We start from the raw sequence: 26255 nt of genomic DNA on the forward strand, positions 1-26255 counted from the left end.
GGGTTGCAAAAGAGTTGTTTAGTGACTAAACAACAACCTTATATTTCAGTTCTCTGCAACCTTACTTCTCTTTTCCCCTTATGCTACCTACAAAGGGAATGAAAATCTACACTTAAGTAATTCTTGTAATTTCTCAGCAAAAAATGTTTTCTTTCATCACATTTTACTATTACCCAGCTCTTTACCTTAAACTATTTTGCTTTTATCTTGTATACCTAGTGGAGCTATATTAAAAGTGTTCATATGGAGTCTGTCAGTAGAACTCCATATGTGAAGTAGCCAGAATGACCCCCTTTTAGTGCAGTTTTTCTTATACATACAACAACTCTATTGAGATGTAACCATATACTATATAATTTACCCATCTTAAGTGTACTGCTCAATGATTTTGAGTATGTCCACTGAGTTTTGATCACTGCAATCAATTTTAGAACATTTTCATCGTCCTCCGAAGAAAGTCATTCCCCACTCCCCTCAACTCCCATCCAACCCTAGGGAAACACTAATCTATTTTCTCTTTCTATAGATTTGCCTATTTTGGACATTTCATATAGACAGAATTACATACACTTAAATGTGGACTTTGTGTTTGACTTCTTTCAGGTACATTGTTTTCAGAGTTCATCCATGTTATAGTATGTTTCATGATTCATTCCTTTTTATTCCAAAACATATCTTCCATGCTATGGGATAAATCACATTTGTATGTATCTATTCATCAGTTGATAGACATTTGTATGTGATTTCCTAATAGCAAAGTAGCGTTTTAAATAATTATTACTCTTGAAATCCAAACAAATGCTATGCAAAATATAGATGGAAGTTATGGAAAGCTAGGAGGAAAAAACTGTTTATTTCTACCTGTTAAACACCACTACAGGTGTTTTCTTCAAATATCAGCAGTAATATTTGGACATTTGGAAATTATCTCTGAAATCAAAATACAAAATATGCTTAAAAATATGTTATTCTTGGTTATGTCCTCTAATTTTCCTGTAAGAAGAAATATTAGCCATGCAAACAATTAATTTAGATAAAACAAGCCACAGATGTACTATAGTATTTTTGCTGTTCATTTGACCCTTGAACAGCATGGGTTTGAACTGTGTGGGTCTACTTGTTCTCAGATTTTTCCAACAGTAAATACCACAGTTCCACATGATCTGTGGGTGGTTGAATCCTCCAGTCAGAATCTGGGATATGAAAGAAGCATGTATACAGAGGGTTGACTATAAAGTCATATGCAGATTTTTGACTGCACGGGGTTAGATGCCCCTAACCTTTGCATTGTTCGATGGTAAACTGTAATTCTTGCCTCTTATTTCCTCCTCCCTTCCTTTCCACATCCAACCATCCACAGTGTCCATACGAGATATGTTTTTTTAAAATTAAAATTTGTATTGAAGATAATTTACAATGTTTTGTTAATTTCTTATGTTCAGCAAAGTGACTCAGTTATAAATACATGTGTTCTTTTTTATATTCTTTTCTATTAAAGTTTATTACAGAATATTGAATATAGTTCCCTGTGCTATACGGTAGGACCTTGTTGTTTATCCAATCTATATGTAGTACTTTGCATCTGCTAATCCCAAACTCCCAGTCCACCCCACCTATCCTTTGGCAACCACAAGTCTGTTCCTTATGTCCATACAGGATACAGTAACCACAATAAACAGGGCAGAGTCGAGTGATCATGGGCCTTAGGGCTCAACTACCTGCTTCACATCCCTGCTTTTTTAGTGCTTATTGGCTGTATACGCTGTATACATCTCTAACTACACTGGTGTATTTCCTCTGTAATGTTTATTAGAGTGTACTACCCACTCCAGTACTCTTGCCTGGAAAATCCCATGGACAGAGGAGCCTGGTAGACTACAGCCCATGGGGTCGCGAAGAGTTGGACATGACTGAGCGACTTCACCTCTCAGATATTACTGGTTCTCCTGCATTTTTCAGGAGAAATCTTGCTATTGCCTAGGTGATTCTCAGCATACAGCTTTCTAGTGAAGTTTGAAATGTTCTGATCTCTTGTCAATAAATGTCAGATAGAATGACTTCAATACATTCTGGTTGTTTTCATTTGTGCATCTATTTATAGCTGACACTATACTGAGGAAGTAGAAAAAGCATGACCTGGAGAAATGGGAGTTAATATTTATCTTTGTTATTTCTTCCATAATTAAATAGCATGAATGGAAGTAAAAAATGCATTATAAGTCTAACTATTTAAAAACTGCACTGTCCTTTCCTAATACTTGTACATTGGGATAGACTATTTTATAAATTGTATAACCAGAGCATGGCATACTTTTATACCCTGTTTCTGAACACAGCTTTTTATCATTATCATTTTATATGTTACTGTGCAACATCTTTATAATTATCCTTATGGTTGCTTAATATTTCATTCTCATTTTTAACTATTTTTGATTAGTAGATAGTTAATTTCTAATTTTTTTCTCATAATAGCACTATATTGAACATCCCACATGCAGTTCTTTTAATGTTTTAGATTACTTTGAGTTATTTGAAATGTATCACCAAATTACTTTCCAGAAATGTCTAACTGATATACATTGCTTTCAGTTTCAGAATAGTCTTTTTTAAAAAAATTGAAGTATAGTTGACATGCCATATTAAGTTACAAGTGTACAACTTGTACAATAATGATTCACAATTTTTAAAGGTTGTACTCCATTTACAGTTTTTGTAAAATGTTGGCTATATTCTCTGTATTGTATGATATATCCATGTAGCTTCTTTTATACCTAACAATTGATCGCTCTTAATTCCCTACCCCTATATTGCCCCTCTCCCTTCCATCTCCCCACTAGTAACTGCTAGTTTGTTCTCTCTGCTTGTTTTTTTTGTTACATTCAATAGTTTGTTGTATTTTTTATTCTGCACATAAGTGATACTAATATTTGTCTTCCTCTGTCTGATTTATTTCACTTAGCATTAATACCTTCCACGTCCATCCATGTTGTTGCGGATGGCAAGGTTTCATTCTCTTTTTATGAGTTTCAGCTTAGTTTTAACCAGTGCCATCAGCCTTTTCTTCTGAGTACTTTTCAGTGGGAGCATCCATCCTAACCATGAACCCTTATGCTCTGGTTTGCAGAAATGCATTTGGAGAAAGATTGGCACTGTCTGTATTCACGTCTCCCAGTCTGTGGGTGGCTAAATATGTTTTGGAGAGTCTCAAAATAAGGTCTCAGAGAAGTCCTACTGAAAAGACTAGACTTCATTAACTAGCATTTCTAAAACTTACTTAAATCTAGAATTTGTTTTTCTCATAGACTCCATTGACAAACCTCTCTGGGAAATGCTATACTGTGTAATATCTGTAGGAGAAGGAGCCAGCCTGTGGTGCAGTAGAATGCTTTTTAGGGAAATGATCTTATGCAGGAGACAGTGAGGACGTTTGCTCAAACATTATGGTACTTGAATGGTGAAAGACCTTGCCTTGTTCATTCATCCATTAAATAAATTTACTGAGAGCCTATTAGGGGCTAGACACTGTTCATCTACTGGTGATATAGCAGTGAATAAAACCAACAAGTCCTTGCCCTGAAGTAGGCAGTAAGTTTGGAAGAATAGCCATTATATAATTCAAGCACTTAGGGCAAGATTCTCTACACATTGTTTCATGTGGAGTAGGTTTCCTCTTGAAGAATTTTAAGTACTTACTGATCCCTGATTTAAACAAAAAAAATAGAAACATTATCCTTAACTCTCAAAAAACTTGTCATCTACTAGAGAAGTAAGTAATTATAATGTGAAATAATAATTATTGTGATGGTGGTATGAACATGGTGTGCAATTGTAACTCCAAAGAAAGGAATGTAATCTATATTTTCATAAATCATTTACCTATAATAGGAATTTGTTCCCTTCAGAGTTTTTAGGCACTGCTACAGAACTGAACATATATTTATTTCTGTGCACAATTACTGTAGACTAAAGACATCTTCATTGCCAAAGACAAGACCTAATTTTGATTTAAGACATAAATTTACTCACTTCCACTTACCCATTAGCTATGATATATGATCAGAGTAGTCTTCATGTGTCTTCTCCATAAGTCATCATAGTCTTCATAAGTCAGTTCTTAGCCATTGCATCAGGGAAAGGAAGCAAGGCTGGAATGAGAATCCTATCTTGAGTACCTGTGAGTTCCTGCTTTAAGAGAAAGGGTAACAGTATTATGCTGCCGCTGCTAAGTCACTTCAGTCGTGTCCGACTCTGTGCAACCCCATAGATGGGCAGCCCACCAGGCTCCCCCATTCCTGGGATTCTCCAGGAAAGAACACTGGAGTGGGTAACAGTATAAAAGTCAGTAAATCCATTAGCTACAGGAAACTGGCTGTACTATAGTAAGTTGGAGGTGCAAAGTACAGCTTTGGTCTTATCAGTCTGCCCTTGGTGTCACCAAGTACTGAAGATATTCTGACACTTGTAGACTGTGATGGGGAGAAATGAAGCCCATAAAAACTATATAATTAAAACCAAATACTAGTTTTAAATTTAAAATGTTACTTTCCACTGATTCAGAAGAAAGGCAAGTTAGAAATACTATTCAAGGGTTACAGACAAGGTTTATCTGTATAATTTTGATGGTGTTTCTTTGCTCATGGAGGTACAGCATGCTGTGAGCTATGTTGTAGGGCAGGAGGAATGTGGCCCCTGCCCAGTAATTGTCATGTGCTCGTGTATAAGAAAGACAGCCCCTGGGTTGTCTGAAGGAAGAAGGACATCTTTGTAACAAACCCACAGGTTTTTTTTTTTTTTTTTTTTTAGGGCATTCAGGGAAAGAATGAAGTCATTGGCAACATATCTCCCCATGATCTTTCTGTCACTATGCAAATGCATAACTTAGAGCAACTATCATTGCCATTTCACTTTTTCCTTAAACAGAGGAATGTTTGTGGTTTAGCATAAAGTTCATGAACTAAGAAAAGCAGTTGGACACAGATGCCTGTATCTTTCCACTCAATGTAGCTTATTACCTTTAACTGCCTGTTAAAATCATGCTTTTATTTTTCCTTTTCAAATATGAATTGCTATCACCAGGCTTAGCAAATGAAACGGATTACTTATGGTAACTGTACATAGTTATGCACTCCAAATCCTTGAAAGAGCTTTCCCAAAGGACAGACAATGTCTTTCAAAATCCTATTACAAGATTTTATTTTCAGGTGCTATGAACAGAAAGCTGAAAGCCTCCATGTTTTATTGCTACCCAACTTCATCAGGTCTGCTCACTCTCCTGAAAATTGTGGCAAAAATGATATACATCAGCTCTTTTATTCTTTTGTTACTACTCTGTGCAAATAAAAGCATATTGGGGAATTTAATGAACCATTAAGTCCTTTGAGGGGGCTTTGAAGATGTGGAGTGTATGACTATCTGTCTTTAACACTGGAGGTTTTTGTGTAAAGCAGATTGACATGAACAAAATAAAGTCTTCACAGATAGCCCAGTGCTTACAACATATGTGCTTAAATCACAAATGTCTATAGCAGTGACCTTGGAGATGAATTCAGTGACTAGAGGCTTTCTGGTTGTGCCAAGGAGTAGAGCTGCTGGAACTATGATCCTGTTTCAGAGGTGGTCTGTTTACCCAGAAAATAGAGACTGTGGTGGTCAAAGAAAATTGGAGAGATGGAATTTGATTATTCAAAAAAGTAATGAACACTTTCCAAGGATACATCCTGGAAATCTGCTGGGTGAAAGAGCACATCTTAGCTTGCTTTAGCCTTCACATACAGAGTTGGCTTTTCACTGGAATCTGGGAAAGGTAGGGTGGATGAATCTGTGTTGTAGAGAGGCACACAGGAAGGATGATATTAGTACGCCTGTCATTAGGTGTAGGCTTCAGTTTATTGCAATCCCTGGCCAGTCAGTCTGACTGTACTTTTTGCTGATCCCGTAGGAACATAAGCAAGTGTTGATAACCTTATAATGATCTGGATTCTGTTTAAATTTCTAAGTACTTAACCATGAGTAATGAATAATTGTGGTATACCTTCTGACTAATAAAAACACAGGGGCATGGCCAGTGCTGTAGTTGTGAATTGCTGGCCAAAATGGTGTTGGAATTGACTCTGGTTTGTCCTTTTTTTTCAGGGTTAATACTACCTATACCCTACTTTTCTTTCTCTGGACCAGCCTCCCAGATTGCCACTTATTGTTGCTTTGAATGAAGGAGAATGCAGTTCTCTAGCTTGCTCTGGGGAAATAACAAGGGGGAGCCTCTGTCCTTTAGCCTATCAGAAATTCCAGCTTACAGTGACTCTGGATATATGTGGCCAGATATTACTTAACTCAGTATTAGTGGGAATCTCAATGATATCAACATGAAAATATTATTCTAGTTAGCTTAATAAATATAGCCCTGCTCTAATTGTACCAGAAAACAAAGCACAATATGTTTTCTCTTTTCCAAAACTGAAAGGCCTCTTTCTAAGTGGAGCAGCCATAAAATGTAGTATAGAGAAATCTTAATGGCAATGAAGAGAGAAAAATGGCTGACTTGGGTTTTTTTTTTTTTTTTTTTAAATCAATTTAATGTTCTGTTTGTTTACTACTACACATTTCTGAGTGGAATACTTCTTATTTGGCAGTCAATATTTCCCATCAGAGCTAGAAAGAATTTTTAGTATGTTTTGGGCACAAAACACATTCTATTTTAGACAACAGAGAATCAGTTTTTAGTGTTTGCTTCAGAAGTTTATGAGGTAATTTCAACAAATCTTACAAATGTTTACTTCACGGTTCCCCATCTCTATTCCTGCAGTACTCTTTACACATCTTTATTTTGACATCACTTATGTTACCAAGTCCTCAGTTTGCCTCTCTTGCCAAACTAAAGCTTTGTGAGGGTAGGGGGATATCTTCCCTGGCTTTGGATCTCAGATTCTTTGTGTGGTGCTCAGTATTTATTTGAAGAACTGACAGAATGCTTAAGAGTGTTACCTGAAAAGTTAAGTAACTTATACCCCTCATCCAAGGTAAGGAGCAGTGGCTGCACTTTGCTGGAGCAGCCATGAGAGATACCCCACGTCTAAGGTAAAAGAAACCCAAGTAAGACAGTAGGTGTTGCAAGAAGGCATCAGAAGGCAGACACACTGAAAACCATAGTCACAGAAAACTAGTCAATCTAATCACACTAGGACCACAGCCTTGTCTAACTCAATTAAACTAAGCCATGCCCGTGGGGCCACCCAAGATGGGCAGGTCATGGTGCAGAGGTCTGACAGAATGTGGTCCACTGGAGAAGGGAATGGCAAACCACTTCAGTATTCTTGCCTTGAGAACCCCATGAACAGTATGAAAAGGCAAAATGATAGGATACTGAAAGAGGAATTCCCCAGGTCAGTAGGTGCCCAATATGCTACTGGAGATCAGTGGAGAAATAACTCCAGAAAGAATGAAGGGATGGAGCCAAAACAAAAACAGTACCCAGTTGTGGATGTGACTGGTGATAGAAGCAAGGTCTGATGCTGTAAAGAGCAATATTGCATAGGTACCTGGAATGTTCAGTTCAGTTCAGTTCAGTCACTCAATCATGTCTGATTCTTTGTGACCCCATGAATCGCAGCACGCCAGGCCTCCCTGTCCATCACCAACTCCCGGAGTTCACCCAGACTCACGTCCATTGAGTCAGTGATGGAATCCAGCCATCTCATCCTCTGCTGTCCCCTTCTTCTCCTGTCCCCAATCCCTCCCATCATCAGAGTCTTTTCCAATGAGTCAACTCTTCGCATGAGGTGGCCAAAGTACTGGAGTTTCAGCTTTAGCATCATTCCTTCCAAAGAAATCCCAGGGCTGATCTCCTTCAGAATGGACTGGTTGGATCTCCTTGCAGTCCAAGGGACTCTCAAGAGTCCCATGAATCAAGGCAAATTGGAAGTGGTCAAACAGGAGATGGCAAGAGTGAATGTCGACATTCTAGGGTCAGCAAACTAAAATGGACTGGAATGGGTGAATTTAACTCAGATGACCATTATATCTACTGCGGGCAGGAATCCATCAGAAGAAATGGAGTGGCCATCATGGTCAACAAAAGAGTCTGAAATGCAGTACTTGGATGCAATCTCAAAAACGACAGAATGATCTCTGTTCGTTTCCAAGGCAAACCATTCAGTATCACAGTAATCCAAGTCTATGCCCCAACCAGTTATGCTGAAAAAGCTGAAGTGGAACGGGTCTATGAAGACCTACAAGACCTTTTAGAACTAATACCCAAAAAAGATGTCCTTTTCATTATAGGCGACTGGAATGCAAAAGTAGGAAGTCAAGATACACCTGGAGTAACAGGCAAATTTGGCCTTGGAATACGGAATGAAGCAGGGCAAAGGCTAATAGAGTTTTGCCAAGAAAATGCACTGGTCATAACAACACCCTCTTCCAACAACACAAGAGAAGACTACACATGGATATCACTAGATGGTCGACATCAAAATCATATTGATTATATTCTTTGCAGCCAAAGATGGAGAAGCCCTATACAGTCAGCAAAAACAAGACTGGGAGCTGACTGTGGCTCAGACCATGAACTCCTTATTGCCAAATTCAGACTTAAATTGAAGAAAGTAGGGAAAACCACTAGACCATTCAGGTATGACCTAAATCAAATCCCTTATGATTATACAGTGGAACTGAGAAATAGATTTAAGGGACTAGATCTGATAGATAGAGTGCCTGATGAACTATGGATGGAGGTACGTGACATTGTACAGGGGACAGGGATCAAGACCATCCCCATGGAAAAGAAATGCAAAAAAGCAAAATGACTGTCTGAGGAGGCCTTACAAATAGCTGTGAAAAGAAGAGAAGCGAAAAGCAAAGGAGAAAATGAAACATACAAGCATCTGAATGCAGAGTTCCAAAGAATAGCAAGAAGAGATAAGAAGGCCTTCCTCAGTGATCAATGCAAAGAAATAGAGGAAAACAACAGAATGGAAGACTAGAGATCTCTTCAAAAAAATTAGAGATACCAAGGGAATATTTCATACAAAGATGGGCTTGATAAAGGACAGAAATGGTATGGACCTCACAGAAGCAGAAGATATTAAGAAGAAGGGCAAGAATACACAGAAGAACTGTACAAAATAGATCTTCACGACCCAGATAATCACGATGGTATGATCACTCACCTAGAGCCAGACATCCTGGAATGTGAAGTCAAGTGGGCCTTAGAAAGCATCACTATGAACAACGCTAGTGGAGGTGATGGAATTCCAGTGGAGCTATTTCAAATCCTGAAAGATGATGCTGTGAAAGTGCTGCACTCAATATGCCAGCAAATTTGGAAAACTCAGCAGTGGCCACAGGACTGGAAAAGGTCAGTTTTCATTCCAATCCCAAAGAAAGGCAATGCCAAAGAATGCTCAAACTACCGCACAATTGCACTCATCTCACATGCTAGTAAAGTAATGCTCAAAATTCTCCAAGCCAGGCTTTAGCAACATGTGAACCATGAACTTCCAGATGTTCAAGCTGGTTTTAGAAAAGGCAAAGGAACAAGAGATCAAATTGCCAACATCCGCTGGATCATGGAAAAGGCAAGAGAGTACCCAAAAAACATCAATTTCTGCTTTATTGACTATGCCAAAGCCTCTGACTGTGTGGATCACAATAAACTGTGGAAAATTCTGAAAGAGATGGGAATACCAGAGCACCTGACTTGCCTCATGAGAAACCTGTATGCAGGTCAGGAAGCAACAGTTAGAACTGGACATGGAACAACAGACTGGTTCCAAATAGGAAAAGGAGTTCGTCAAGGCTGTATATTGTCACCCTGCTTATTTAACTTCTATGCAGAGTACATCATGAGAAACGCTGGGCTGGAAGAAGCACAAGCTGGAATCAAGATTGCCGGGAGAAATATCAATCACCTCAGATATGCAGATGACACCATCCTTATGGCAGAAAGTGAAGAGGTACTAAAAAGCCTCTTGATGAAAGTGAAAGAAGAGAGTGAAAGCTCTTAAAGCTTAAAGCTCAACATTCAGAAAACGAAGATCATGGCATCCGGTCCCACCACTTCATGGGAAATAGATGGGGAAACAGTGGAAACAGTGTCAGACTTTATTTTTTTGTGCTCCAAAATCACTGCAGATGGTGATTGCAGCCATGAAATTAAAAGACACTTACTCCTTGGAAGAAAAGTTATGACCAACCTAGATAGCATATTGAAAAGCAGAGACATTACTTTGCCAACAAAAGTCCGTCTAGTCAAGGCTATGGTTTTTCCAGTGGTCATGTATGGATGTGAGAGTTGGACTGTGAAGAAAGCTGAGTGCTGAAGAATTGATGCTTTTGAACTGTGGTGTTGGAGAAGACTCTTGAGAGTCCCTTGGACTGCAAGGAGATCCAACCAGTCCATTCTGAAGGAGATCAGCCTTGGGATTTCTTTGGAAGGACTGATGCTAAAGCTGAAACTCCAGTACTTTGGCCACCTCATGCGAAGAGTTGTCTCATTGGAAAAGGCTCTGATGCTGGGAGGGATTGGGGGCAGGAGGAGAAGAGGACGACAGAGGATGAGATGGCTGGATGGCATCACCAACTCGATGGACGTGAATTTGCGTAAAGGGAGTTGGTGATGGACAGGGAGGCCTGGTATGCTGCAATTCATGGGGTCGCAAAGAGTCAGACACAACTGAGCGACTGAACTGAACTGAACTTACATAATTTTCAATACTATTGTTTAAAAGCACATTTTTCATTATTGTCACATCATGTTTCAAAAATCTCATGGATCAAGGAAAGACTCATAGCACTAGGTAATAGTGTTACTGAGTTATGATAGGAGTCTTTTGGGAATCTTTGTATGTCAGTCTTGATTAGAAGAAAGGCATACAGACAGTATGCCGAGTATAAAAAGAGGACAGGGGGCATTCGGTCTTTGCCGTTAGGTACCACCTGGATCTTTGACATCCTGGAGTTTGGACCCTGCAGTTTCCAAATTTGAGACCTCACCGACTTTTTGTCTTAAGTCTGGATTGTTGCTATTTCCTCTCTGATGCTTTTATGTCTTCCAGCCCCGCCTGTTTCTGTGAACTAGATTCACATCTGTCAGACCTTTTCCTGCCTGGGTGGTTCCCTGGCTTGGTCCACCTTGCCTGTCCTGTCACTGCTGATGCTCTCCAGTGATGCCTGATTTGACTCACTGGTTATAACATATCACTTGTCAAAACCTTTGTGAGTGACTGTTATCTACAAAAACATTTACTCAACAACTGTATCTTCACTTGAAATAACATGGAAATCTAAGACAGAACTTTTCACAGGATTTATTTCCTAAAAAATGCACACCCCTATGAAATCAAATTCATCAGAAAGCCTTGGTTTTAGCTATTAGGGCTCATGGTGCATGTGAAGTCTAGGATGTAGTTACCTGTACTATGACTTCTGAAAGAGATATGGAAGTTGGTTTTGTTTTGTTTTACAATCTGTGATGTGTAAAATGTAGGAAGGAATGTGAAGAAGTTAAACATTGTTCCTCCCTAACTTTAAGGATATGAATATAATACAAACATCAGGCAGACATCAGCTGTGATCTGACTTAAATTTATTTTTTATGGTCTAGTACTATTATTAAAAATTGTAATTCTGCTTTCTAGGTTATTAATCTTGTAGAGTGTGCAGGAAGACTGTAATGTGAATGCTGTTATGCACAAATATTTACACCCTTATTTTAAAAATACTTGATTATGAAAAAGTTAAAAACTTCATTTTACCTGTTTTTGGAAGTCTTTATTTCTTTGTGTAATATCCAAGTTTGTCTCATATTCTTCTGCTTGAATAACATTTTTTGTACTTCAGTTTGCTGCTGATAAATTCTCTTAGGTTTTGTTGAAAAAGTCTTCATTTCTGAGAGTCATTTTCTCTGGGTATAAAATTCTGAGTTAACGCTTTTCTTTTTTCTTTTTAATTCTTTCAGTAATTAAAGGATGTCATCCCATGGTGTTTTTGCTTTGCATAATTTCTGATAAGAAGTTTGCTTAATGTTTGCCTCTTTGTTTACAGTCTGCCCTTTCCTCCCTCTTGCTGCCATCAAAATGATGTCTCTGTATTTGGTTTTCAACTGTTTGAATATAGTTTGTGTAGGGTATGTTTGTGTACATGTGTGTGTTGTATTTATCCTGCTTGGAATTCTCTCAGCTTCTTGGATCTATGCTTTGATTTCTTATTTTTGGAAAATTCTGTTAGTATTTCTTCTAACATTTCCTCGGCTCCATTTACTTTTCTGGGATTACAGTTACACATGTTAGACCATTTGATATTATTATGTTCTGGGTTTTTAATTTTAATTTTCTTTTTCTTTGTGTTTCACTTTGGGTAATTTCTGTTGACTATCCTTGAATTTATTGAGCTTTACTTGGAAGTGTTTAGTTTACTGATGAACCTGACAAAGGCATTCTTCATCTCTGTTATTATGTTTTTTGTTTTTTTTTTTAATGTTTTCTTAATTCTTATAGTTTCCACCTCTCTACTAGAGGACTCCGGTTTCAGTAATGAATTTTCCACTAATTTTCTCTGAACCTTGGTTTTCTCTTTTACAAAGCTGAAAAACTGGGACTATATAATGATAACTAACAGAATTGTTTTGAAGATCAAAGCAGTTGATCTTGAGCAAGTCAAGGCAAGTCTCTTTCTTTTCCCTTAGTCACTTAAAGACTTGGACTGTATTTTCCTTTGGTCTTATTTAGTTCCTGAAATGTAAGATTCTGTGAATGGGAAGAGACCTAAACTAACACTGATTGACAGCCTGTATTAACCTTATGCAGAATTTGAGAAAGGGATAAAAATCACATTTAAAAAGTGCTTTTGAAAACATTTTACTTTTTCTAGGTCTATGTGGATTTTAATTGAAAGAAACAGACAGCATTAAATCCAGTTACCACTTGGTTAAGTCTGTTAAAGAATCATTTAAATTTTTTCAACTGTTGGGTTTCCTGACTCGCTTGAGAAATTTCATGGCTTATAAAACATATCACTCTTTTTCTCTGTGCCTATAGAATTTTAAATTATTGGGTTGCAGTTTGCAGTATGGGCAAAGTTTGCAGTGTGAGGAAAAACTAATGTAGGTATTTTTGCTCTTTACTGACTAAGTGCAAAATGAATGATATTCTCACTGGATTTGGCTTTGTGGCCGCAGACTTGGGTTCAGATCTCAACTGCACAGTTGTGAAACCTTGGTCTGATAATTTAACTTTTGGGCCTGAGTTTCTTAGCTGTACAATAAAGATGATACCTGCATCAGAGAGCTGTTTTAAACGTAATGTGTGTAAAGCTTTGGGTATAGTGCCTATTTAATAGGAATCAGTAACTGAGAGCTTTAAAAACAGTAGCTACAATGAAAGATGCCACCATTAAGTTGAAGTTTTATTAAATAGAAGGGGAAAGGTGAGTCTAATATTCTATTTCAATGAAAGGGTCCACATGGTAAGGGGATATTTAACAATAGGGAGAAGGTTAACTGAAAAGTGAATATTGGTGAATAAGAATTATAACCAAGAGTTAGTGTTTCCTATGTGATAGATGGTCACATCTAATTCTCAACATAGCCAATGAGATAAACTGCCCTTCCTGGAAAAGCTTTTCTTTATCTGAGTGAGGGTGACCACACCCATTTTTTGTATTCTTCTGATCCACTTTGTGACTGTTTTTTATTTAACCCCTATCCTCTCTCCATTTCTCATCCCCAGTGAGAGGTTTTCTATGTATTTGGCCCAGAAATTGCCCACGGTAAATTGAATTCTTGAGATATCGAATCATTGTGTTTTTTTGGTCAAAATGAAATTCTGCCATGTTTATGTTATAGGTGAAAATTTAAGCATTAAACGTGAATGTTGGTCTAAATTAAAGATACTAAAAAAAAAAAAAAGTTGTGGATAAAGAGAATGCTCACTCAGACTTGTTCCCCCTCCTTCCCCTGGTACATACTGTTTGTTAAGATAAGCAAACTAGTATTTCAAAGTAGCCCTTGTTCTGGAAATCACCTTAGTGTAAATTTAATGAATTTCAAAGAGGTGTCCAAATTCTGTGTTTGTAAGTAATTTTACTGTAATGGACATTATTCAAGACTGAAATTATTTAATACAAAGAAACATTCTTTTTCATACTGGAAGCAACTGTCTTCCAAAACACAGCCCACAATACAGGCATTCTTATTTGAATAAAACTGGGAATAATGTCAAATTATTTTTGCAGGTTTTTTTTTTTGTCATTGCACGCGTCTTCACAAAACTGCATTCCTGATCATAGATTTTTAGAACCGGAAGGAACCTAAGAGATTTAATCTCACTTCTTCCTGCCACCCAGAGAGATGAAGTGATTTATCTAAAATTGTTTAACTACCTAATGACAGAGCTAAGGAGAGGACAGAGTCCTTTATCCATTCTCCATAGTGCTACATTCCTCTGGAAAAAACTGCCTACTTGCACTTGGTTTTTAATGCTAGTTAGAGTCTCAGGGTAAGGTTTTTTCCCATGACTAACTAGTGCTCTTTTTTTTTCTTGTGTGGGTGTTTGGGAACAAGCTCTCAAGGGTGGTGGGGTTTTTGTTATCGTTGTTGAACAACTCAGAGTCTAAGGCACTGAAAAGAAAAGGAGTTTGTCTGGTTAGCATTTAGGGGGTCAGCAAGGAGTGGTTGTAGCTCCAAATTTTTGCTCTTAACATCAATAGGCAGATGCTTTAAAGTTGAGTTTTGTAACCTGGGGTCTCAATTCCCTAAACTTTTTAAGAAAATTATGCAGCTACATGCTTACCTCCTAAGAAAAGGATCTGTAGCTTTCATCAGTTTGTCAAAGTTAAAAATTATTTTTTTTAGAAGGAGGAAAAGCTAAGCAAACTTGATTGAGAACTGTGTCCCAACTCTTTTTTATAGGTTTTTTCTTTTTTAATTAAACATTTTTAGTATTTATTTTGGCTGCACTGGTTCTTTGTTGGAACAGCTCAGACTTCTTTAATTGTGGCATGTGGACCTAATTGTGTATGTAGAATCTTAGTTCCCCAACCAGGGATGGAACCCAGGTCCCCTGCATTGAAGGCGTGAAGTGTTATCCACTGGACCACCAGGGAAGTCCCTGGGTCCTCATTCTTGAACTCTGAATACTAATTATACTAGAGGGTTCCCTTATCTCCAGCCTCCTTCTGCTAGTGCCCTTCCTCCTGACAAGCCTTCTGGATAGTTTCCTGTATCTTGTCATGGAAGCCACTGGAGGCCCTAGACTTCTTTTTGCAGAACTTTTCCCGTAAGTTTCCCACGCCTTCAATAGAAATTCATTTTACTCAGCTTCCGTCCTAGATGAGAACGTGTAGAAAAGCATGTTCTACATTTTTAAGTCTGGCAAAAGTCACGCAAAGAAAAAGCTACCACTAAGACTGACGTTGGAAGAATTTGTTTATTCATTTAAAAAAGTCTATACTGACCACATACCACGAACCCTCAGGCATCGTGTTAGATGCTGGGAAATGAGAAGTGGTCTCTTATGCAAAGCTCACGTTCTGCTAGGGACACATCTTAGTGGTAGTAATTCAGCATGCTAACTGCTCTAATAGAGGTACCAACAAAACACTGAAATCAATCCTGGCTAGGAAGAGAGATGGGTATTAGGGTAAAATTCACAGAAAAGTGACAACTATTTGAGTTGCATCTTAAAGGTTCAGGGTTTTAGCTATCAGTGTTATGTTTGCGCCTTCCTCACTTCAACTAAAATTCACATTTACCACTCTCTTATTTTGTGTTTTCAATTAGAGCTCCAAGCGAGAATGGAAGCCGCTGGAGGACCGTAGCTGCACAGATATACCGTGGCTGCTGCTTTTTATCCTCTTCTGCATTGGGATGGTAAGAAGCTCACAGATCCTCAGAACATGAACCCATGATTCAAGGGGATGATGGGGAGTTGGTTTGAAGAGGGAACTTGTTATTTAGATATTTATTTATATTTGTAAATGAATAATCCCTCTTGAATTGCTTATAACTGGAAGTTCTAGGATACCATAGAATTAGGTTATTTTTTTTCCCATACAGTTAAGTGGTATTTGGTACCCCTTGACTTTTTTTTTTTTTGGTTTGTATGAGAACTGAGATCAAAATTAAGGAATAATTGAAACTCTCTCTTTGACTAGATCATTTCAGAAAGCCTTTAAAATAAATATCCATGAACTCTAAGCTTGATGCAAGTGTTGAGCAGAGCAGTGGTCATGGAGTTGGGTCCTGAGTGTTTATCCAACCCAGTCACACAGTCCTGATGGTTATTTTTTTTTTTTTGCCAGTCAGTTTCTTTCAGGGACTTGATGTGCCTTTCTATAAAATTAGAGGTTTTTCTTGATGATGTCTACAATGCTCCCAGTTGTGACATTTTTTTTTTTAGTTCTTCTTAGAGGGGAGTCTGGTTGCTCCCTGCTTCTTCCTCCTTCTACCCATATTAGGCTCCTGCTGCCTGCTGTGCCTACGGAAATAAGTGGCATTTCTCAGTCGGGGATCATGGGAGCTGGTGATTTTCCAATGGATATGGAGGATGGATGAGCAGAGTCCCTGGTGCAAAGTGTTGGGGCTGTGTTTATTCAGATTGCATCCCCGGTCTGCCCTGCAGGAGTTTCCACACAGGCTTCAGGGACTTTAGTGTCACTGCCGTTGTACGGGGCTGGACAAGAGGTAGAAAGCAGCCCTTTTAGAGCTAGCTGATATTTTAAGCTAGAAAGCATTTAGAAATCCTCATCTGGTCCATCACCCTCATTATACACATCAAGAACATCACACCACAGAGATGAAAGTGACCATCCCGAGGCCACACCGCTAGTTAACGGCAGAGCTGGGAACAGAGCCCAGTCTCTTACCATCCAGGCCAGTGCTCTTTTCCGTCACCTTGTTTCTCCCTCAAGGGAATTGCGCAGACAATATTGTTCTCTCTTTCTTAGTCTTTGCAACTCCAAACACAATTACGCTACCTTCAGTTCAGTTCAGTCGCTCAGTCATGTCTGACTCTTTGCAACCCTGTGGACTGCAGCATGCCAGGCTTCCCTGTCCATCACCAATTCCCAAAGTTTGCTCAAACTCATGTCCATCAAGTCAGCGATGCCATCCAACCATCTCATCCTGTTGTCCCCTTCTCCCGCCTTCAATCTTTACCAGCATCAGGGTCTTTTCAAATGAGTCAGTTCTTCACATCAGGTGGCCAAAGTATTGGAGTTTCAGCTTCAGCATCAGTCCTTCCAATGAATATTCAGGACTGATTTCCTTTAGGATGGACTGGTTTAATCTTGCTATCCAAGGGACTCTCAAGAGTCTTCTCCAACACCACAGTTCAAAAAGATCAGTTCTTCAATGCTCAATTTTCATTATAGTCCAGCTCTCACATCCATACATGACCACTGGAAAAATCATAGCTTTGACTAGATGGACCTTTGTTGGCAAAGTAATGTCTCTGCTTTTTAATATGCTATCTAGGTTGGTCATAGCTTTTCTTCCAAGGAGCAAGCATCTTTTAATTTCATGGCTGCAGTCACTATCTGCAATGAGTTTGGAGCCCCCCAAAATGAAGTCTGTCACTGTTTCGATTGTTTTCCCATCTATTTGCCACGAAGTGATGGGCCAGATGCCATGATCTGCTACCGTAGGCACGTTTTTTTTCTTTCCCTCTCAAGTGTGAGTATTTAATCTTTTCCCTATACCTTTTTTTTTTTTTAAAGATATCTTATTATTTTTCATTATTACTACTTTTTAGGTAATCTTATTCTGTGTCTCTCTGCAACTGCCTACCTCGCAAACATCATTTGAGAACAACCCTTTTCATGGCTAATGGGTAGAAGTGTGGACACCAGTCCAGCTCCTGAACCAAGGAAAAGAAAACAGGGAACGTTGATGAGATATAACACATTCAGTAAAATAAAAGTGTTAGTTTTAAAAATAATAGATGTCTCAGTTTCACCAAATCTAGGATATTTAGAAAACATTAGAATTACTTGTTCAAGAATCTACTTAGTTTAAGGGAGTAGAAACTGAAATGCAGCGTCCAGGGGTGGAGGAGACATTCTTTGCTAACAGAACTGGTCCACAACCTCTCCTTGCCTCCTGAGTTTCACTCTGGGACAAATAGCAGCTGACCTTTCAAAATTATGTTTATAAAAATATGTACCTACCTCCCAAGGTGCTTTTGATTTTCTGTGCTAAAATAGCTCAGGAAAGTGCAATCACTAATGTTAATAGGCTGATTTGGGAGTGACTGGAGAGTCAGGAGCTATTTGTTTACTGAAATGTTTTAATGCAATGGTAATTAATGTAATGTTGATTTCAGTATGGTGGTAATTAAGACCCATTGTGTGCACTTTTAAATGCAGGCATAGTGTTATTTGCTTTGGAGTGTTTCTTTTTTATTACCATTCCTTGGAGTAGAGCTAACATCAAATTTTACCCTGTGGAAACTGGAGAAATCTCAAAGTTCTGTTGCCTACCTTACTGGCACAATAGTAGACTAAAATTTTTTTGTCCTCTGAATATTTGTTTTGTATGTTTTTGGTGATGGCAGTTTAGTCACTAAGTCTTGTCTGACTCTTGTGACCCTGTTGACTGTAACCCACCAGGCTCCTCTGGCCATGGGATTTCCCAGGCAAGAATACTGGAGTAGGTTGCCATTTCCTTTTCCAGGGAATCTTCCCAACCCAGGAATGGAACCCGGATTTCCTGCATTGCAGATGGTCTCCTGCATTGCAGATGAATTCTTTACCGACTGAGCCACTAGGAAAGCCTTGTATGTTTTTTAAGAGTTGCATTTCATTTTTGTCTTTAGATTTCATTCTGTAGTACCTTTAAGAGAAACAGTCAACAAATATTTTTTGAGCATTATTATGGGCTTGATGCTATCATATATATATATTTATCTCACTAAATTCTCCCAATTACCCTATAAAATGAGTTTTACACCCAGTTTACAGGCAAAGTATAGTGAATATTAGCTTATCTAAGAATATACTGCTGCCCATGAGAGGCAAAAATAGAAAAGGAACTGGAATTTTCTGCCTATATTCTTTTCATTTAATGGCCAGTTGCTTCTGCTTTTGTAGGCGTTTTCTTTTTCAATCCTCTTACAGCCTATCATTCAAACCATATCTTTACTCACTGCTCTTAACTTGCAGTTCTTTGCTCACTCCTTGGTATCTACTCTCTAGTTCTGAAATATTTTAAGATCTTGTCATCTTTCACTCATCTTTACCACTAAATCTTTTTATTTACACATGTTCATCTCATCATAAATATGTGTACTTCTCTTTTGTTTCTTCTCTTACTTTTAAAATATTTTTCATGCTTGAATTGTCTAGAAACAGGATTTTTTTAAAGTAAATTTCTGTCAGTCTTTGTGAGAGTTATCATCTCCTAGATTGGAGCTTATTTGGTATTTTGAAATCATTGGATATATGCTTACCCTGTTCTAAAAAATTACATGTTGAATTGTACCTCTTAATTTCTGTTTTCCATTAAGGTAGTAAACAAGTGGTTCTCAATACTACCTGCATATTAGAATTTGCTGGGATTAAAATAAAAATACTCATTTCTGGGCCCCACCCCATTGAATCGGATTTAATCTCTTTGATTCTAATATTCATCCAGGGTTGAGACCCACTGTTGTAGGCAATGATATACAATTGCAGTTTTAAGCAAGAAATGATATGCCTGGGTTTAGAAAGATGGCCCTGGTAGCCAGTGTAAATGTAAAGTCATTGTAAAGGGGGAAGAGATTTCAGGCCACCACTTTGGATGCTGATGCAATGGTTCAGATAAGTCTAAATAAGAGGTAAAAAAAAAAAAAACCTGAAATAAAGAAGTAGTAAGAGAGAGCAGGAGACAGATTGAAGAAGTTGAATTAATAATGTTTGATGTCATCAGTGTTGCAGGCAAGTGGGATACTAAGGGATTATGTTATGGGATATGTATATGATTCAGTATAAGCTTTTTTCAGCTCAGATCCTACTCCAGCTCCTTGTAGGTTCCAAACCACAGTTTCTGTGCACATGAAGGAGCAAGAGTAGGATGGATAAACAAAGTACAACTCTTAGTACCCAAGCAGTCACTTGATTACCAATAAAGAATTCCTTAATAAGCATGGCTTGTGGAATGAAGCTTGGGCCACATGAGCGCAAGGTTCTTCCCACCTTAGTTAGGCTGACTTCATTCTGTTCCAAGGAGAGGTATATGTGAAAAGAGGAGAGCAAAGAGATTCACTTGGACCAAATCTGCCCAGGTCATCGTACCACAAAAGTCAGGATAAAGAGAAAGTTGGGGCTCCCCTAGTGGCTCAGGGTGAAGAATCTGCATGCCAATACTGGAGATGCAGGTTTGATTCCTGATCTGGGAAGATCCCACATGCTACAGATCAGCTAAGCCCATGTGCTACAACTACTGAGCCCACATGCCTCAACCACTGAAGCCCACATGCCCTAGAGCCTGTGTTCCACAACAAGAAAAGCTACCTCAATGAGAAGCCTGTGCACCCCAACTGGAAATTAGCCCCTGTTTTCTGAAACTAGAGAAAAGCCCACACAGCAATGAAGACCCAGCACAGCCAAAAATAAATAAATAAATAAAATTATATATATATATGTATGTATATATATATATATATGAGGAGGGTCCTAAAAGGAGTACATACTTTGAAAGACAGAAGATACAGACAACTCATACAACTTATTCTTAATCATTATTGCAGCTTACTATGGACTGGGTACTATTCTCTGCACTCAACACAGATTTAATTTTCACAACTGCTCAGTGCTACTCTGGTTATCATCATTCCCATTTTACAGATAAGGGGGCACAGGGATATGTTAAATAATTTGTCTAAGATTACATGGTGGCAGCATTGAACCCAGGAGAGAAGAGGAAGAAGGCAAGGCCTCGAGAGACAGTCCCTTCTTTGTTGCCTGGCATTGGGAACAACAGAAGTTGTTGCTGAGAACATGGACCTGTGACCTCACCTGCCAGTTAAATGTTGTCTATTCAGTATTTCAGACTCTTCGAGCAAAGAGTTTAGCATTTTTCTTCTAGTGCAGAATTAGAAAGCTAGAGTCCTCTCCCTCTGTATCTTAGCTGTGCAGTCTAGTCAGAAATGGTGCTTCTGATGGAGATGGGACATATGCCGGAAGAGAAAATGGTTTGGGGAAACGTGGAAGGAACTGAATTGTGGACATGTAGGGTGTGTGGGTAGGGATAAGCAGTTGGAAATACAGAGTTGGAATTTTGGAGAATGATCTGAGCTAGAGCTGAATTTTAGAGCCATTATTGCATAGGTCGTCCCTTCAGACTGCTTTCAAGGACCTTTTTTATTTTATAGTCTTCGTCTAGTTCTCGGAGCGTAGTGTTTCTACCTCATTAACTATTGTGGAGCAGGCAGCACAAAGGGAAAGACTCAAAGACTCACTGAAGTGTTTAGTCACCTGTGTGATGGGCTGTGCTTTGCCAGGATCATAGAATAGGAAGAACAGCATGCCAGAAATTACCTTAAGGTCACCTGATCCAAAATGACTGCCTGCTCTCTGTTAAATCCTTTGGTTTTTCTTTTTTTATTATTGTGGTAAAATATACATAACTTCATTTTCCCTGGTAGCTCAGCGGTCAAGAATCCACTTCTAATGCGGGAGGCGCCAGTTCCGTCCCTGGGTTGGAAAGATCCCCTGGAGAAGGAAATGACAACTCACTCCAGTATTCTTGCCTGGAAAATCCCATGGACAAGGGAGTCTGGCAGGCTACAGTCCATGGGGTTGCAAAAGAGTCAGACACCACTGAGCAACTGAGCACACACACACATACACACATACATAACTTAGAATTTATTATTTTGACTATTTTTAAATGTACAGTTAAATCCATTTACTTTTAATCTACTCTTCCTCGCCACCTGTATATACCTCATGCTCAGTCATTACAGTAGATCAAATGGGCCCATACTTCTCCCTGGAAGTATAGCCTAAAAAAGTTGACTCTGTTTCTATTAATAGTTTTCCTTAGAATCATAAAATTTAGGAATCAGAAAAGACTTTTGAGATTAATCTAATTCATTCCTAGTGACAGGTAAGGAGACTGAGCCTCAGAGAATTTAAAGTGATAAAGAGACTTAACTGGGGTCATGAGTATTTGCTGCTGGTTTCAGTTCTCAGTACATATTCTTTGTCTATGTTTTTTTAATTGCTCAGGCTGCCCATGAAATAGCCTCTCTGATTTTAGCTTCCTCAGGCCCCATTATTATTTTTTTCTTTTGAGAATATCTCAGTTCTTTCAGGGTGAACTTGATATTTCCTAGACTTCCAACCATTCTTGTTTTTTCCTTCTTCCCTCTTTCTTAGAGTAATATATCCCATTAAACTTTAAAGAAATCCTGAAATCTGGCAGATTGCCAAAGCTTTTAAATTTATTTTTGAAATTTGTTTGCATAAGTATTAGTTCTGCATCAGACTTTCTAATCCTATGCTGTTTGCTGGGTCCTAATAGCCTCCTGGTCTCAGAGTTCTTGGAAAAGGAGGAACAGAAGCCAAGTGTTACTCTAGGTTTGACGTTAGTTACTAGCAGACTGACTCCAAGTGTTGTTTGGGGTAAGAGAGGTAGTCTTTGAGAAAAAAATTCTGAATATATTTTCATTAATCCCTGGGAGAAGGCTGTAAGCCTAAAGTCTTTTTATCTTGAAACACAATGCCATATTCATACTCCCTCCCCACCCCTCATGCATGTTTTGTTGACTTTTCTTTTCTTCAGAGCAAAGCTAAGACCTCTGCCTTGCTCAGTGGTGTGGTAAAGGCTTCATGTGTGAAATTCAAACATTGCTTGTGAAATGAAACGTGTCCTTTTTTTTGACTAAGAGTGAGTGAAACTAAGCCAAAACTCTTACTTAAATTAAACTAAACTTGTGATGTGAAGGGGAGATGAACACAGTCCAGTAATTAGCAGACTGTTTTTCTCCCACGTAAGCAATATACACTTATTAGTTGCCAGATCTTGCCTGTGATCTACCATCTCTGGTCTCTTTATCTGATTTGAATCACCTCCTATTTGTGATTAGATTTGTCTGCTCCTTCTCACTCTCTCTTGAAATAGCAGTTCTGAAAGCACTTCAGTAGCTCAGTCATTTTAAGTTCTTAACCATGATTCTATTCCTTACGAATAGACTTCTTTTCTCTCTGGTGATTGCTCTCTACTATAGGTGTATAAAAGCTTTCCTTATCCCCCTTACAACTTGCTTCATTAATGTGATTTCCTTCTGCTAAATAACACTCTACCTGCCTCTTGGAGCCATTGAATTAAAGAGTACATTCTGTAAAGTTTCTCTCACCCTATTTTAATTTCATGTACCACATTTTTTTCTCATCTGAAACTATATTGCTTCCTGCATTTGGATTTCACAATTTTTTTTTTTAAAAAGGAGATTGTCTTTTTAATTATATTTGGCCTAGTTCTCCATTGTCACTTCTTGTACCATGAGACATCTCCAGGATAACAGTCATGGTTTCTCTGTCTCTTACTAGCTTCCTGTTCCCCTTCCTTTCCTTCCTACAGCTTCTCACCCTCTCCACTCTAATGCTTTGGGAAGCTACTAAAAAGTTTAAATGGCCTATGTGAAAATATGTCAGTGTCCCATTTTACCATATACCTGAAACATTTATAATTTATACTCTGCCTACATCCCAGAGGGATATGAGGTGGCCTATAACTAAAAAACACAAACACACACATACACAAAAACACGCACATGTATGTTTCCAACAGTACTGTTAAAAATGATCATAAAGGGACTTCAGGAACCATTGAAGGCCAGCTGTAACACAAAGTACTTATCAAACCTAAGAAGAACGTTTCTATAAAAAGTGAAAGAAGAACATAACCTTTTAATTATGCAAGGGCTTTGCTATTTTAGACCAGTAGTGAAAGATGGTAATTGTGGTCCAAATGTTTCTCTGTAATGACGAAATGACTGACAGTATTTCTCACTTCCCCCCCTCCCCACCCCCTAGAACATTTTTTCCCAAAATTTAGAACTGAAGGGATTTTTAGTTAATCTGCAATTACTGTTATCAACTTCTTTAGTCTGACTTTTTCGTTAGCAGCTACAGTATATTGACTACCTGCTGTGTATAGGGCCAGCTACAAGTTAGAAATGTGTTATCTCATGGAGGCCCCATCGTTTGGCTGTGAAACAGTTGATATTATTTTTTGTCAGAGATGAGGAAGAAACAGTCTAAAAAGGTAAATGGATCAAGGTTATATAGGTGGTAAATGGTAGAGTGAGGGTTTGAATCCAGATCTTTTTGGATCCTCTTTCTATTACTCTATGATGCCTCTCGTTAAAGAACTGTATTGGAAAGGTTCGCCATTAACCTTAGTGTCTTTTGTTAAAGATAACAGAAACTCAATCTTTTAGTGACCGCATTGCGAGAATATATCTTAACCTCTGTCTTTTCTTCCAATTCAGTTTAATAATAGTGACTCACCTTATTTCCTGTTCTTATGCCCAGTAGCCTGCAGCTGAGTGTAGGGTTTATTGCTTTGCTTTGATCAATGCATCCTTGACTTGGCAAACATGATGCAGTTCTGAAGCGAGTACCATTCGCCGTTGGTACTGTGGTGAAGCATATCCCCATGAAATGAAGTGACCTCTGTGGCACATGGACCCAGGGCCTCCCTGTCCTTGAGTCGCCAATATTCAGAGCGTGAATGTACTTCACGGTATAATTCTTTGGCTTCTACACAACTTCATTGCAGGAAGAAAACAGTAGTGTTGTGTGTACTGAAGTGATAATTCGAAACCCACATACCTATTGTTCTTTGAGTTTTTGTCTTTCATCTGTTGCTATTCTTTATTTACCAGAACTCTTTGACAACCAAATAAAACTAAAGAATAGGGACTTCCCAGGTGGTCCAGTGGCTAAGGCTGCGAACTCCCAATGCAGGGGGCTCTAGCTTCAGTCCCTGGTCAGGGAACTAGATCCCACATGCTACAGCTAAGATCCAGTATAGTCAAATAAATATTAAAAAAAAATTTAAAGAATGAAGAAAGCTAGGTTTGAGTCTTATGCCCTGATCTTTACTAGCTTCTATGGCCTTGGATGACTTATTTACCCTCTCTGGGCCTCAGTTTCCCCATCATGAGGATTAGAGATAATGTATGGTGAGCAGCTGGTACAGATCCTGGCATCGAGCAGGTGTTCAGTACAAAGAAGCTGCTATTATTATTATTATAAAATGCAAAGACATACTTACGATGTAAAAGCTTGAGATTTGTTTTGTTATTGTAGTAAATAGTGTTTCCCTGTGGACTTCTTTGTACAGCGTATGTGAAACCCAAGGAAAACAGTGGAATAGTGTTTGCAATAAGGAAAGAGAGCTCTTTGTTCCCTTCAGCGGACAAAAGAAGCTCATTATCGTATCAAGTAGTGGCTGTTGCTATTGAAATGATTTATTTGTATGTTTTTTTCTGTTTTTTCCTCTAGGGATTTATTTGTGGCTTTTCAGTAGCAACAGGTGCAGCAGCAAGACTAGTATCAGGATACGACAGCTATGGAAATATCTGTGGGCAGAAAAATGCAGAGTTGGAAGCAATACCAAACAGTGGCATGGACCACACCCATCGGAAGTGAGTAGCCTGTGCCTGAATGGTGAACACTGTGGGAACTTGAAAGGGGAGGAGGCATCCTGCTTTTTTTTTTTTTTACTGTTATAAAGATAATATCTTACTGAATATTATTTTTATATGCTTCCTGTTGGTTTTTTTTTTAACTGTCCACTTGAATCATTTCTGGTTTTGGTCTATAAATACATTCACCAGGAAACAAAATTAGGTGCCTTGTTAAAATGGCCTACCTTGAGGTTTTAATGAGTAAATGCATGATTTGAGAGAGTTACTCTTGTACTCCTGCTCTGTTTTCCCGTTAGCCTGTAGGCTGTACATGAAGTTTTAACCCAGAAAACAATATAATATTTTTCTTCCTTAGACTGCTTGATGGAAGGCAGATGGATAATGGATTTTGACACAGTAAAGTTATAATGAAACATTTTGTGGTGCATCATTTATAAGTACACACTGATTTCCAATTTTATAAAAGATATATTTTCTTTGTCAGACTTTGAAATTTCATTCGGGTTTTCAAGGTTCAGGTTTTGCATTTCTTGAAATTCCTGACTTAATCACCTCTTTTCTTCAAAAGAGCTATTATTTCATTTTTACTGTCTATGGGGAAAAAGACATCTTATCAAATGT

At 38.4% G+C, this 26255-nt stretch overlaps 1 protein-coding gene across 4 annotated transcripts in view; it reads left to right on the forward strand.

Moving 5' to 3' along the window:
* Positions 1 to 26255, forward strand: part of SLC44A1 (solute carrier family 44 member 1) — a 237544-nt gene that overhangs the window by 49548 nt on the left and 161741 nt on the right. For all 4 annotated transcript variants that reach the window (XM_086315774.1, XM_086315775.1, XM_086315773.1 and 1 more), the window contains exons 2-3: positions 15773 to 15862; positions 25489 to 25631. In XM_086315774.1, the coding sequence (XP_086171900.1) occupies positions 15773 to 15862; positions 25489 to 25631 (233 nt within the window). The remainder of the gene's footprint in view (positions 1 to 15772; positions 15863 to 25488; positions 25632 to 26255) is intronic.

The sequence above is a fragment of the Bos grunniens genome, chromosome 8, assembly GCF_055505025.1.
Source record: "Bos grunniens cultivar Pamir isolate PY7600 chromosome 8, Bosgru_T2T1.0, whole genome shotgun sequence".
In the NCBI taxonomy this organism is placed as follows: Eukaryota; Metazoa; Chordata; class Mammalia; order Artiodactyla; family Bovidae; genus Bos; species Bos grunniens.